We start from the raw sequence: 15,947 nt of genomic DNA on the forward strand, positions 1-15,947 counted from the left end.
GGGAACCGTTCTCTGTATAATAGTGTCTCGACCTTACTGTGTTAAGTGCATTGGGATCAAACAGGGTGTGATTTGGCACTGTACAATTAACTTGAAATTAACTGAAATGAACCCAATAGCGGGGTTTTGTTCTTTTGTATTCACTTTCAATTGAATCTGGTCTGACAAATATAGCAATAAAATATTTTCACGTAAAAAGAAGCAAGAAGACTCTTAATCCGAGTCCCGGTGTATGTATGGACTTTACATGTTCTCCCTGTGTCTGCATTTGTTTTCTCTGGGCACTGGCTTCCTCCCACAGTACAAAGATATGCAGATTGTGGTTAGGTTGATTGGAGACTCTAAATCAACAGTAGGTGTGAGTGTGAATGAATGGTTGGTTCTCTCTGTATGTTGGCCCCAAGTCGTACTTTCATTGATGACTCAACAGTAATGTGAGTAAAAACAAGTGTTAGGTAACAAAAGTTGCATTCTTCATCTGTGGTGCGTGTCCAGCCTTTTGATTGTTTCAGATTTCTGCTCTATTGCATTAAAAGGTCCAGTGACCGACAAGGCAACTTCCAGTTTTTCTCCTGATGAAGTCCTTTATCGTTTAGGCAATATGTTTGGGGTCACTGGATTCATTTCTCAGCAAATTGTCAGACAAATTGTTTCTGTAGCCTTCTGAATTCATCCCGCTGCTGCCATCAGGAGTTACATCATCATTAAGGATTAGTGAGCCTGTGCCAGAAGCCAAGACACAACCTCTACCATGCTTCCCAGATGAGCGTGTATATTTTGGATCACGAGTGGATTCCTTTTTTTCCCCCAACATTACTTTGGTAGGGGTTAACCTTTGTCTCATCGGTCCATAAAACTTTGTTCCAGAACTTTTGTGGCTCATCTCTGTACGTCTTTGCAAATTCCAATCTGCCCATTCGGGTCTTGAGGTATGGTCTCTACTTTTCTGATCTCCAAGTCTTCTTCGAACGGCGATAACTTCACAAGATCTTTGACTAGAGGCTGTATAATAGGATCCTACCCGACTCACACTAATTAGGTTTTACATCCAGCCCAGTGTAATATCAACCCTTATTTTGGCTTGAGAGCAAAATTATTTATTGTCCAGTAGTACCTACACTATCAGAAAATATGAGAAATATTAATGATGTTCCTAGCTCTCTGTATGTGCTAGTGCACAGTAGTGAGAACACTCACCAAACTGTATCCTGGTGCGGACTACTCCCACAGGGACGTTATAGATCTTCTCCAGGTAGCTCTTTACATCACACTTGGTCATTCTGTCCAGAACAGACATAGAAGAGAGAGAGAGAAGAACAGGGGTTATGCAAGTAATCTAGCATCAGTGTATGTGGGGTAAAGCGTGGTTTGAATGTGTGTGAGTTGGCAATGGAGTGAGGGAGTGTTGCAGTGGAGCACTTGCAGAGATACATCCCAGGCCATGAAATAACACCACATTCATGTAACTGACACCGACATAGAAATGATAGAGCCTACTTCCACACTGCATTCCCATAAACTCAGCAGTTATATTACCTACTGTAACAGACAGGACGCTCCCCTATATACCCATATTCAGCTTTTATTTTCTGGACCATAAAGTGGAGAGAAGAAAAATGTGAGTGTCAGTGCTCATCCAATTAGCTGTCTGCATGTATCGATCGCACCCGGTGAAACTCTACACAGGAAGTGAGCCTGGCACCAACTGATCCGGTGGACCAGCCCAGCTGAAGTTAGCTCACAGGGCGGCATTTGAAACAGATTGCTCCGACCAGAGGAAGAAAGGCTTTTAACTGCTAATCAATCTAGCCAATTGGATTAGCTTGGTAGAAAGCACTTCCCAAATGCGTCTGACAAAGTGCTTAATAGCGACGTTGTGGTCTGACATGAGTGCCTCGGATATGGTGTGTTCTATCACCTCATATGTTTCTTTGATAGAACGGGATAATGTAACATTGTCTATTTTTCCAGAGGACATAGCAGAATATCTTGATCTTTTGTACAAATACAAGGGCAAAGCAAACATTTGCATGAGAAAATCCCATCTGTGCACACAAAGACTCTTTGTACCTGAGATGTGAGTGATGTAATATATGTTTCCATGCAGTACAAACAATTGCCCTTTCCTCTATAATAGGCTCTTTTTTTGGCAAAGCTGATGCTGATTTAGACCGAGAACACTTTCATTTGACCAGCAAAGATGCAGAAAATCAAGCGAGGCAGACTCACATTTACAATACTCAAGTAACTATTTCCACCATTACACAGAGCAGGATAGTTTGATGTGGTGACTGTTGAGTATGACAGGCTTTTTCTACTAAATGCCAACTTTAGGCCGATGCCATTGTGAGAAGAGAGAATCTCTCTCTCTCTCTCTCTCTCTCTCTCTCTCTCTCTCTCTCTCTCTCTCTCTCTCTCTCTCTCTCTCTCTCTCTCTCTCTCTATATATATATATATATATATATATATATATATATATATATAATGGTTGAGGACCACTGGGAGTGAGGGTCGGGGGGTTCCTGCATCACTGTGTTAAGAAAGGTGTAAACAAACCTTTTAAGGTTTCTGTGGGCCCATTTGTCTTGCTTCACCCACCCGAGAGGAGAGAGATGTATTTCCAAAGATGAAGCATGCAGATGTGTCTTTCTGCTCCATTTACGCCCACCTCCCCCCCAAAACCCCTGTCTTGTGTGTGCCAGAGGGCAGTGAAGCGGAGCGCAGTGACCGGGGTACTTGAGATCAAGAGAGGAAGAGAGAGAGTGATTGCGCTGAGAGACGGGTTTTCCTAGAAAGCATTGGTGGGGAACTGGAAGAGAGGAAAGTGGCTCGGGGACTGTAAGGTCTCCTCTGGATCATTAGCAGAGGGAACACTGATCTGATTAATGAGAACATTTTAAATCCCTGCTGCCCTTACTACTCAAATTATGCAGCTACCACACACATAGAGGTAGGATGTATGAAACAAGATGAAGTCATTTCTGTTAATCAGCACTAGATGCACATACATGTGCTTAATTAATTGGGTGTTGGCTATAGCTGAAAAAGCAAATATATGAAAATGGAGAACAAACATCAACCAAATGCCATACAAATTGAATTATATTTTATTAATAAATGGTATAATAAGATATTTTCATTATTGATTAATGTACCGATTATTATTACCGATCTATCAATCAATCATCAAATCCACAAAACGTAAAACAAAGAAATAACCTCAATAGTTTCTCAGAGCCCATGATGTCACTTACAATCATTCCAAACAGAAGAGGAAGCTGATACCAAAGAATATTTGACATTTAAGCTTAAAAAAAAATGAATGGCACGATTATTCAGTTATCAAAAATAGTTGCAGATTTTGGTTGCAGCTCTATTGGAAAACATCCACACACATAGTGTACAGTACATTTACAGGGGTTACATTAGACTGTTTTCCCTCTAACCTGAGTAAATGCATGACTCCCATCTCAGCTACAAACTGGAATCCAGACTGAGAGGAAGCCTTGGGCTGAAAGCGGAGGAGAAAATGTCAAGTTAAGCGTGTACATAAACAAGACTAAACTTAGACAAAGGGCGCGGTGTCTCCAATAGTGATGCAGGCAGCATCTGATCATCATCCCAGTATAAACAACCATCTGACTCCACAAGCTAACCTTTCACACTTCTGCCTCTTAGGAAGAATGAAAACCTGTCTACAGCAACTGCCAGGGCTAAAGAAATCGTTCCTCAGCAACTGGTATATATTTATACGCAAACACACATGCTACAAAGATTCCTCGCCCAAGATGATGAAAGAACTCTAAACACAAACCTAGAAAGGCATCAGATGACGCAGGCGATGGATTAGTATCAATTATGGTTGGTTGTTGCCGAGCAAGTTTAATAACAGGCATGCTGGCATCATTGGCAGAAAACAATTTAAAATGATATATTGTTCTGCATTGTTCAGGGGGAGGTGTACAAGGGAGATATAACACCTGAATCTGATATCAAGTTGTCTGAAACAAACCCGTCTCTGAAGGGATACGGCACGGATGAGGAAATAGGGTAAACTTGATGCCTTTGTTGAACTCCTCTGGGACATAGTTGTGTTTGTGTGCGACAATAGACGATAGAGCAGATTCGTCATTCTGCAGATTAATTTGTACTCTTCTGTCAGCTGTCAAATGTACGCCTTCCTCCGCACTGGACTTACATGCTCCTGGAAGTCCCATTCTAAAAAGTGGGCTAACACAGCCCAAGCCAAGAAGATCATGAGTATCAGTTCCAGTAGTTTAAGGAGGTCCATTTACACCTGTGCTCCAAAAGCATACGAGAGAAGTAGGTGAAAGGGCTCAGCTGGAAAATTGCAAAGACGGGACAGAGGCAGCTTTGACAGCGCTTGACAATAAGGACAGTGAATGAATTCTGGAAGCTCAGAGACGACTGTATGCCACTTGTCTATTAATGTGCTGGTGCTAAAAGAATGTCCGCCAGGTGAATGGGTGGTGCCTCTGTTGTACATAAAGGATGTCCTATATAGCCACGCACTCAATGATCTTCAACCACAAATTATACACAAACAATATGGACAGAAACACTGAGCAGATCAGGATTTTTGGCTGTATAATGTTTGTAGGAGCCAAAAACCCTCTTTGTAATGTAAGAAAATAAGTTTCCATTGTCATCCTTCAAGAATGTGACTCAAAACTCACCTTTTAAAATCTGCATTTAATCTGCGATTTATTTATGTAACATAACTGTCTTTTACCTTTAAAAAGCACTATACAAATAAAATGTATTATTATTATCATCTAAGATGCTTATCATTAATATCATGTTGTAATAATGGTGTTTCATTCTTATGTATTAACTGAATGCCATTCCACAGTCATTGGACATTTGCTTAAAAAGATCTACAACAAAATATAGGGGTGCTGTTGTCATGTCTTCTTGTTTTAAGACGAGCATCACTTTGTATGCGGATGATTCAGTGACCATCGAGCTTCTTGTGGCTGCTATGAATCCTCCTTGGAAAGGCTGCTTGTTTTAGCAACTTGACTTGGCAAACCACTGGAAGGCTTTTAATGGGGCTGCTTGTTTGATAGAAACTGGGCTGCATGCACATTTGGGCTTTTTGTGGTGCCTTTTTGGTTGGCAGATCAACTTAAGTATTACAAGGAAAGGGGAAGGGAAGAGAATGCGGCCACACACTGTGTTTCCACTATATGCATTTTGCAGTGGCTGTCCACTGCTCTGTGGACCGCTGTTAATATCAATCAACAGATACAAGAAGTACCTGGAAGAGGGCGAGACAGAGAGAGAGGAAGGAGAGAGGAAGAGAGAGAGAAAAGATAGAGAAAGGTAGATTTGACTAACATTAAGTTAGATATTTTTATTAACTATTAATACTCAGACCAACTGCCAGTGTACTATGCACATATATATCACCCAGGTGCCTAGACTGCCCATTGACACACAGCATACATTGATGCAGTGTTGCAGCATTTACTGCAGTTTGGAAGAACCTCATTCCTTCAGCACCTCCTCTGAAACTATCTGGTCTCTTTTTCCTGTTTGTTGATTAGCTTATGTGGACCTGATAACTCCTATTTAAACCTGTTGGTTGATTTCTTTACAGAATAAGCTGTGTGAAATGTTCTTTCATCAGCGAATACTACAAAATTATGTAAAGGTAAAGTTAACAATATAATGACGACATACAGAGAGTACAAATGCACCAGCAAAGAGGAACACATTGAACGAAAGCACGCTTTGCAAACTGTGCTCTCCAAAGAGCAAAAGCATTTCTCAAAAAGAGTCGTTATACGTAAGGCTGCGTAATAAGCCTCTCAGACTTAATATTACGTGTCACCTTTATTAACACAATGCAGGATACACATCCAAGGTACACAGAAAAAGTCTGTACGTACTCATACGCACAACATCAAAGTACATTGTGTCAGAGCGGCTTAGTGGTGAGAATGAAACAGGAGAGTTGTTTTCTGCACAGATGAAAGGCACGCCGCTCTTCATTGTCAGCCTGCCCCATTGTCAGGTTTGGGTTAAGATACGCACACTCACTACTTTAACCCTCCCATCTACACAGACAATACATGAACAGAAGTTGCTCAACACTAAGTATCAAGATCATAATAGCAGACTTTGTTTAGAGGGAAAGCCATTGAGGAACCTGAGACTTCGGGAGGGAAGAGACAGTTGAGAAGCTGAGAGTATAAGAGCAGCGTGTGAAGGATTAGATTATTGTTCAGGTTTTGGGTTTGACAAAAGAACAGAAACAGATCAAAGACCAGGTCACCAGCAGTCAGTAAACTGCTCACAGAGAGACGGGTCAGTAAAGACCCGACAGTTGGTTACACTGCTCGAGTGGCTCGCTAAATGACTTCCTACGACATAAACTGAGGTTAATTAGCGTGAAAAATGACCCGGTTCCCAACTAGAGCCATGTGTTTATGACGTGGAACAGAAACAGAGTGATCATGACGTTGTTTGGTCCAACAGGTACTGTACAGTTGTTAAAATGCAAAGACGATGGGAGCTGCTGTGGAGCAGGGTGAGTGTGCTCAAGTCTGATTACAGTGAGAAACCACAGCCCGGTCTGGTTTCATAGTTATTAGACAGGAAAGTAGCATGAAATGTGACTGCGTAGTAGAGTGAACACAACGTCCAGTGTTGTATTCTTTTCTTTGCGTGTGCGTGTGCATGTGTGTGTGAGCACTGGCCTCTAGCCATGCCAGGTGAGGCACAAGCGGTGTGTGTGGGTGTAAACCTAGAAATTTGATGATGTTCCTTCTAGAGCAGAGAGAAAATTCTAACACAGTACAAAAGGTTTGAGAACAATCAAAAAGACAAACAAATACTTCCCTCCAGCAGGTAGAAAGTGAATTATGGGTGAACAGAGCCCAGGTGTCCCACACAACAAGTGCCAAAAAGGGATTGGCTCTGGATGCGTTGCAAAGTGTTTACGAAAAGCACAATAAACAGCAGCGCCCAGGGTTGAGAGGGAGGGAGAGGACAGAGAAAGACGTGTACAGATGATAGCAAGAAAAGGAGAAGAAAAAAAAAAAAAGAAGGAGAACAAGACACACAACCACGGCTATCTACTCCCAGGTGTCACGGAGATAAAGGCCACGTTGTGTTGTGGCCCTGAGAACGCCAATATTGCCACTTCTCATTAACAGCTGCTCAGCGCTACAACTTACCCACGCTTACGCCGCCCACCCTCAACAGTCATAACTACAACAGCTTTCACTGCCGTACTGACTCAGACTCATCAATAAGCTGGGAGTGGGAGTGATAATTGGTGTGTCTCACTGTCTCAGTGTCCATTCACTACATTGTGTGTTTGAGAAGTAAAACATAACAGTGTTTCAAGTGCACACTGAAGCCCCAGCAGCATATCAATCAGCCATGCACCTCTCCCAAGCATCAAAGACTGCAAGAAAAAAAAAAAACCTTACACACCCTTATAAACACACACGCACCCTGCACTTACCCACTTTTGTGCATACATACACAAAGACTCACACTATTCTAACAAACTGACTCACCCACACTGACGAGTGCATGCACGCGCACACACACACAATTACATAAGCACCCTAGGAGTTTGGCAGAGAAGAGGCAAGAATCAGAGTGGGAGGCCAGGCACCTGGATGAACAGATTATGGTCTAAACCCCACCAGAGACACATAGATGATCTGCCTCAAACTTCAATTTTTCTCCCCAGTGTGGGCTCTGGGCCTCACATCGCCTGAGGAACACTGCGAACCTCAGTGACCTTGGCTGGCGGAGGTAGTCAAAAGCAGTTCATCACTACTAAGTGCTGACTGGTTCGGACCTCCTGTTGCGTTTTTTGACAGAATGTGCACCGTCTTGCATGCATGTGTGCTTGCGTGTGTGTTACACACACACACACACAAGTGTTGTAGAGCGATCAAAAGCATTGTGCTTTCACATTTTGTGGCTTGTCCGAGTGATTGATGATTCACATCTCACTCTGTTCCACCCCACCTGAACCTCGACTGCAGCGCCAAACAAAGGCACGGTTGACCTGACTTCACACCATGCTGCCTTGCTCAAGTCATTGTTGCAACCCAGCTCATTAAAGACAGCCATAAGTTTGTAAGAACTGTCTGTACTGTTGAGGACGGACCTTTAGATGTCTGTTCTTGAGGCAGTCACGCCACCTGGTGGCCAACTCCAGGTGCACATTACTCATCCAGCAACACCGCTTCAGTGCCAATAAAAACAACTTACTGCACCTAAAATGTTAAATACATGTTAAAAATGTTTGTTCCCTGTATAATAAAGCTGACTCATAGTAAACTACAACAGTTACAATGGTAACAAACGACAATAGGTTAGAGGCAAAATATAATAGCAGCACAATAATCAAATTTACATCATATGTTAATGTGGGCCGTAGGACCATACAAGAGAAAAAATAATCCATCAATGTTTTACTGCCACTGTCAGTCTCCTCACTTGCCTTCTCTCGCCAAACGTGGGTAAACATGAGAGCGTGCTTCAAGCAAGACACTATAAACATGTTTTCCACTAGTCATGGCTGACATGTTAATACTGGTAATGAGCTAACTACTTGTTTGATCAAGAAGTGGATTGATAGAAAATTAAGACTGTAAATCAAGACTTACTCCATTGGGATTCGAAACTGGACGGTGTCAGGGGGCTGCTCTTTCCCCGGCCTCACGAGGGTCAGGAACCACTTGGGTCTGAAGATCCTCAGCTGAGGGTTGCCCAGCTGGTAGAGAGGGTATCTGAAAGGAGAGGGAGACTCTTATCATCCTCTACAGTTTCACCCGTTTCAGACATACTGCAGTAAATCCGACAATTACACTAACAACTGCTGAGATATTAAGAGTTATAATCATAGAGAAATACAATTAATTGGAAGTCATACACACGTTATAAAGAGTTTCTTTAAAAGGCATTTAATTTTCAAAACTGATTTTGGGGTTTGTAATGTCAATCTGCCACTATGTTTTTCAGGATTGACCATCATGTCTTTCCAAGGTTATATTGATCTGTTCTAGATGTGCTCTAGAAAGGTATTGACAGCCGTCATTGTGTTTCCTTTCACATTTGTTTTGATTAACAGGAGGAGGAAAAACCCCTATTTTATTTAACAGACATGCATGTGTGGACAAGGCACAGAGCAGCTAGGTGACTCCTGGACAGAAAAACAAATGCATAGGCCTCCCTGCACATACTTTCATGTGACAGAAATGAAGAACAACCAACCTACTGTCAGCTGTAAATCGGTTCTAGCTTGTTTATGCCCTGTCTGATCATCTAAGTGCTCCTCTACTAGCCCCAGCCAGACTTCACTGTAGTGATGCTGGAGTGTCCCCACATGTCCTTTAATGAAACCCTGAAGAATAACTGCCCTGATGCAGTAGGAAACACGTGACTTGATTCAATACCTACAGACAATTAAAACCACACGGATGTCATGGTAACGTGTATAACTACTGTGCGTGTTGTTTTTAGCATCACAAGCTAACGGTGGCTACACTGCTGTCGCGTCGCTTCCTCTGAATTCCATACTAAACACACAAGCTGCAGCTCAACACTTGTTTACAAGTGTGTGAAATAAATGCCCCCCTTGTTACAATAAGAGCTACGTTCATCCACAGAGCAGCGCTGGACAGGCTGGGACTGGGCGATGCTAACGTTAGCTGGGTTGTTGCTAGCTCCCCAAACTGGCAGAAATGGTGTCCAATAAATACGTGACCTCCAACAGACGCATCGTCACATCCAGAAAGGAGAAGTGAAAACGCGACACTTACAATAATCGTGTCACTGGCATCGCGGGGCCGGTTTGTTGTGAGACATAAGCTAACGGCTACTTTAGCTGTTTTGTAGTCTCTTCAAGGTTGTCAAACGCGACACGTGCGGGGATGTGCTTCCGGTAGCAGTGCGCAGCGCGCGTGCGCAGTGGATCCGAGCAGTGCCCTTGAAGAGAGAGGTTCAGAGTCAGCAGCTGAAATCATAGAGTTTATTCAAAAAGTGTTGGTATCTGTAGAAACTGTGCATGTGGCAGCAGACTGATGACATCACAGAGGGACGTTTGTAGTGCAGGAAATATTTATCTATCTTTTAAAATCTGACACTGAACCACAGAGGAATATAGGTTACCAGTTCATAAATAGAGTTTAATATTGTTTTTTAAATCAAAAGAGAGAGAGACTGAAATTAAGGGACCACATTACTGATATATTATTATTATTATTATTAGTAGTAGTAGTAGTAGTAGTAGTAGTAGTGTTAGTAGTAGTAGTAGTAGTAGTAGTAGTAGTAGTAGTAATAGTAGTAGTAGTAGTAGTAGTAGTAGTAGTAGTAATAGTAGTATTGATATGATATCCATCTTTTATCTTTATAATGTAAAGATTTTTTAAGTGCTCTTATGGACCAAGAATGACAAACTCTGATATGGATATGGACTGATTGGATATGGACTGATTGTATGATATCATTTTGTCCAGCCCACCAACAAATCTGAATACTGTTATCCACAGGATTCATTCAAACTCATAAGACGTTTGTGGCAACACTATCATGGTTAGAAGGTGTTTTGTTAATAATCACAACTATTAACTTTCTCAAACTTGGTCAAAGTTCTCAGAGTTAAGTATTTGTTCACTTTAATATAAATTCTGCAATTGGAATTTAATTTAAGCACAATTGTGTTTTATAGATTTTTTTTTAGCATTAAGCAAAAGCTTAATTCAAGCATGCACACTATATTAATCCCATTATATATACACCTAACAGATGCATAGGTGGTTGTCAATAAATACACATCTAAATTGTGAGATCAGTGCTGTATCATGCAAAATATCCAATTGACACCAGTACGTTATGGCTCAAAAAACTTGTAACATCCTCTGAGCATGCAATACTCCCATAAATAAATGTTTCCCATTTGAAACAGCCGCTTCAATCTCATCCCTGGATAACAGCAGAGCTCATATTCATTTTAAGAATGGGTTTCCATGTTGAGAATGGCCGTGAGTATTTTTCTTAGGGGCACATGAGATGAGACAGCAGCAGAGGGAGACTTTATCCCATCGCTCTATGGTGCTCCATGCCCCAGTGTTTGACCTCACACCCACTATGATGGGCCTGCAGGAGAGAGAGAGAGAGGAGGGGGGGGGGGGTGGGTGAGGATGATTGAAGGTCCCCTGAGTGGAACATAAGTCCCTGGCTCAGCTGGTTCAGACCTGGCAGGAAACCACACTGACACTGGACCACACTGACAGCCTACACTATGCCTGGGAGGGAAGTTTCCATCAGTTAAGATGCCATGGCGTGTGTGTGTGTGTGTGTGTGTGTGTGTGTGTGTGTGTGTGTGTGTGTGTGTGTGTGTGTGTGTGTGTGTGTGTGTGTGTGTGTGTGTGTGTGTGTGTGTGTGTGTGTGTGTGTGTGTGTGCGTGTGTGTGTGTAGAGAGGGACAGAGACCGTGCTGGAGGGGCAGTTAGGCATTTGATTATTATGCAGTTGTTGTAATGTTCCCCAGTTGGCTCAGGTATTCGTCTCACTATATCCAGAAGATTCTGTCATCTGTACCGTCGGGCCGTTGGGCTTTTTTGCCACAAGAAAAATAAATGTTCACTGATGTGATTTTGTTGGTTGTTTACTTGTTTGTTGCTTTGCAGCTGGCGGATCTGACAGCTGATATGAGAGTGTTTGAAGGTGGTGAGGCAGAGGTGAGAAGGTTACTTTCAATACATACACTGTAATGTGTACTGCTGCTTTATATTACACATTAAACCACTGGGTTGTTCAATGATATAAATGATTAAGATACATTGAATTCCATCATATCATTGTTCATGTTTAGTGTGTTTAAGTGGCCTGTTACTTTGGATTTGTCATCATTCTTACAACCTGTCAATCAATCCAATCCAGATATGTGACAAGTATGTGACTTAACCCCCAGAAACTGTCTCTTTGCTCCCACAGGTTATCACACCACAGTTTTTAAAATAATGCTCTCAGAATATTTGTTTATATTCAGAAGACAGTGGAAAAGATAATCTGCAGTGTGATTAGTGGATTATCGGGAGTGACTCACATGGTTTCTGTCTTTAAAATCTATAATTTCATGTTTTGGTGCCTCCACGGCTTTCATGAGGCAGAAAACTCTCACTTTTCCACGAGAGGTAAGTAAGAAGCATTTTTATAACCTGGGGGAACAGAGCATTTCAGGTTCGTTCAAAGTGTTTTCTCAGAAGCATCAGCCTGCCTCTTATCACGCAGTGTCACCGTTACTGATCAGTCCTCTTCAAAGATCCTCAAAAAGCTTGACGATCATGAAACCATCTCACACTCCTTGGTTCTATAGAAAACAGCACAGTGTGCTCTTTTATATTAAATCATACTTGAAATCTGGATGCCTGGAATCATGATCTGTGTTTAAACATGTATTAAAAAAAAGAAGTATTTATTTACAATAAATCTATAATGTGGAAGTATAGAGTCCATATATAGAGAGTCAAGGCCTCGGGCCTCACCTGAAAAAAACAATCAAAGTAATAAAGTAATTTTTCAATTAAATAGCCAATAAATAATTTTTTCAGCTTCTGAAATATGAAGATTTCCTGTTTTTTCCTGTTTAAATCATTGGAAATTCAATATACTGTATAACCCTAACCCTCCAGGGGCATTTGTCACAGTTTTCTGACAGAACAATTAACTGCTGATTACTTGTCAAATATACCAATCCAAATAACTGTTGAGTCTTAATTAAGTACAAAATAATATCCTGATGAATTTAGGGGACTCATCAGGGGCCCACAGCTGCTTCGTCCAGCTCTGACTATGCACATGTCTGTAAATGTAACTCTACTCGTGATGTTATTTATATAAAGGTGCCTTTTTTGTTTCATCTATACATTATCAGATATATGCATAAGCAAACAGCTAACATTAGTGTTACTGCTTTGTTTATAGGAATACATTTTTACTACCTTGTGTCTGTTATATAAGTTATACCCTTCCTACCTTGCAGAAAACCATGTCTTCATATATGTGCAATATTGATTTCCACATTCTTATGACCTGTATCTTCCGCTGGGCCCATTGGACATGGAGCTTGCTGTGTGTGCAGGAGCGGTAGCTGCACTCATTACCTCCGTCAGGGTGCCAATGTTTAGCAAGGCTCCAGCCAACGCAGACCAAGCCAGATCCAGGGGGAGCGGAGGGGGCCAGCAACATGAACCGACACAACCTTCAGCCAAAGGTCCGGTCTCACACTGTTGTCCAACTCTGCCATTTATAGACGCGATTCAAGCTTGTTTGTTAATGCACACAGTTGGGCTCTTTGACAGGAAATAAAAGTCAAGGATATTAGTTAATTTCACTGGTTGCCGTAAGAATTTAAACCTGATTAATGAGCTTTTTTTGCTTCTCAAACTTAAAATGTGTTGTTGTGCATAACTGAAATTCTGATTAATGATTTGACCACTTAACTGCCTGGCCCTTGTAGTTACAGCACTTAGGGTGTGACATACATTTACACACATGCAAGCATGTGCATGTACACAAAGCCTCTCACACACACATATATATACACCTTAACTTGGCATTAAGTTGAATCAGTTACTTTTCATTTTGATTCAGATACTCAGCACTGCTCACGGTATGCCCACAAGCAAATTAGATTGAAGTCACCACTTAAGTGTGTGTGTGTGTGTGTGTGTGTGTGTGTGTGTGTGTGTGTGTGTGTGTGTGTGTGTGTGTGTGTGTGTGTGTGTGTGTGTGTGTGTGTGTGTGTGTGAGAGAGAGAGAGAGAGTTGGTAGAACTGGAATGAAGGTTCAGGTCTGGGGCAATGGAAAGTAGCTGTTTGTGTGACAGTATATAAATGGAGAAAGTATGGGAGGAGGAGGGAAAGCTCTAACAGCAGAGGTGGATAGACGGAAACAGTTTGGTCTACAGTGGGACTGTCCCGCCAAGAGCGGGCGCTGGGGCCACATGGAAACTTTCCCCCTCCGACTCTCAGGCAGCCGGAGGAGAGGTTTGCCGGTATTGAATGTCCCAGGAAGAAAAAAATGGAAATGGTAAATTGAAGATCCAGACGTGAAGATGGAAAAGTTTGTCAGATGAAGTGAATAGTTGAGCGTGTAACGGGACCCACTGTTTTAGCATTTCTCTCTGAAGCCACTTCAGCCATCCATGAAGAAAGGACCGTGCATCTTGAATCAGTCCAACAAAAAGCTGGGTAGCTAAAATAAGTTTATATACAACCCTGTATGTGCAAAACGACGCCTCATCCAGAGGTTGTATCACCAGCAGCAGCTGCACATCAAGTTTCTGAACAGAGCAGAGAAGTGGATGAAAAGCCGGGACAAGAACATGATGGAAGAGTGAAAGCAATGAAGAACAAAGAGTCCATGTTGGACTCAGCGGAGCCATGTTGACTTCTGCTGCCGCAGGTGAAGCTCCGACAGAAGGCTTGGACTTCAGTATGGGTGGACGGTTATCTTTTTTGGCAGCATTTGTTTATAAATCCATTTTCATCCCCTGTTGACAATCTGTATTAGATGTTTCATAGAAACAAGACTGGACCTCAGTGTGTCACTGAGACAAAGACCAAGACAGTCAATGTCTACTCCTGGTTTTAGCCACACTTGTTTTAATGCTCTGTGAATGATAACGTCAGTCAGTCAGTCTGTTAGTCGTTTGTTCCAGATTGAAATATGTCAGCAACGATTGGTTTGACTTTTGTGATGTTTTCTACAGAAATCCACACGTCCCACAGGAAGAATCTTAAGAATCAGATATTTGAAATGTTACCCAAAAAAGTTACTCACCTTCTAAAACCCTATAGTATGTCAATTTAATATTTACAACTTCCAATTCAAGGAAATAACAATATTTAAAAAAATAAAATACAATTCCATTGAGCGGTGCCATGTAGCTTGATAAAGATTTGTACCATATTCATAGTTTTTCAGTTTTGCAAAGTAATAGCTGAAATGTGAGTTGGAGTGGCTCAACATTATAAATGCATGGTTCCAAGGTGATGAATCCTTGATCCCTGATGATCCCTCTTCTGGTGAAAATATACAATTTATCAAACATTAGCATGCTCACATGATAAACTAAGATATCTGACGATGTTAGCCATGTCCTTACAAGATGTTGTTGCCGAATAAAGTATTTCACTCAAAGCTCTTCTGCTCAAATTCAGCATCACAGAGCAGCTAGCATGCCTGCAGAAAATGACTTGTAAAAAAGAGTCAGAGATAGTCAGACAGAGATGCACCAGATTGCACACATTCATAGAAATGATTATCCTAAATATGCCGGATTTTTGACTGTCAATGCAAAGCGCTGGAGTGACTGCTGCTGCAAAACTGATGATGGGAGGTCATCAAAAATTGCAGCTTTTGATTTTGTCCAGCCTGAACGAAGCTGTAACTCCACTTAACCCACACAACGAAAAACCATTAGCCCCTCCACCCTACACCCAATTAAAAAGTGAGTGGTCCGAGGTAGTGGCCAGTTCAGGTCAGATTCCTCTGTTTTTTCTTGTCCCATGTTCACACTCTCGGAGGCAGCGGGTGCATGCCACGCAGTGGGCCTCTGCCTATTAATAGCCGCGAGGGATGGAGTCAGGGGCAATCTGGATGGCGAGTAAATTTATACCCTCCCCCCTGGACGTTCCGTTGATGTCATAAGACTGACCTCTGACCCAGGAGCCCGGCTGCCACAAGGCCCACGTTGAACTTGAAAATTCAGAGGTCTCGACAAACACATGAATACACATGCATTTTTGACCACACTGTGCCCTTAGTCATCTAGAGTACGTCTACACGCACCTAGAAAATGCAGCATTTGTTATCGTTTGAGAGTCTAAATATGTCATTGCAGGATTGTGCACACTCATTCACTGTGCAAAGCTTAGAGCATCACA

At 41.9% G+C, this 15,947-nt stretch overlaps 1 protein-coding gene across 1 annotated transcript in view; it reads right to left on the reverse strand.

Moving 5' to 3' along the window:
- Window positions 1-9,968, reverse strand: part of mrpl23 (mitochondrial ribosomal protein L23) — a 31,710-nt gene extending 21,742 nt beyond the window's left edge. The window contains exons 1-3 of the mRNA XM_034588511.1: window positions 9,816-9,968; window positions 8,661-8,783; window positions 1,198-1,280 (exon numbers count right to left, since the gene is read on the reverse strand). Of these exons, the coding sequence (XP_034444402.1) occupies window positions 1,198-1,280; window positions 8,661-8,783; window positions 9,816-9,835 (226 nt within the window). The 5' untranslated portion in view covers window positions 9,836-9,968. The remainder of the gene's footprint in view (window positions 1-1,197; window positions 1,281-8,660; window positions 8,784-9,815) is intronic.
- Window positions 9,969-15,947: the final 5,979 nt, after the last annotated feature.

Source organism: Hippoglossus hippoglossus, chromosome 6, assembly GCF_009819705.1.
Source record: "Hippoglossus hippoglossus isolate fHipHip1 chromosome 6, fHipHip1.pri, whole genome shotgun sequence".
Taxonomy (NCBI): Eukaryota; Metazoa; Chordata; class Actinopteri; order Pleuronectiformes; family Pleuronectidae; genus Hippoglossus; species Hippoglossus hippoglossus.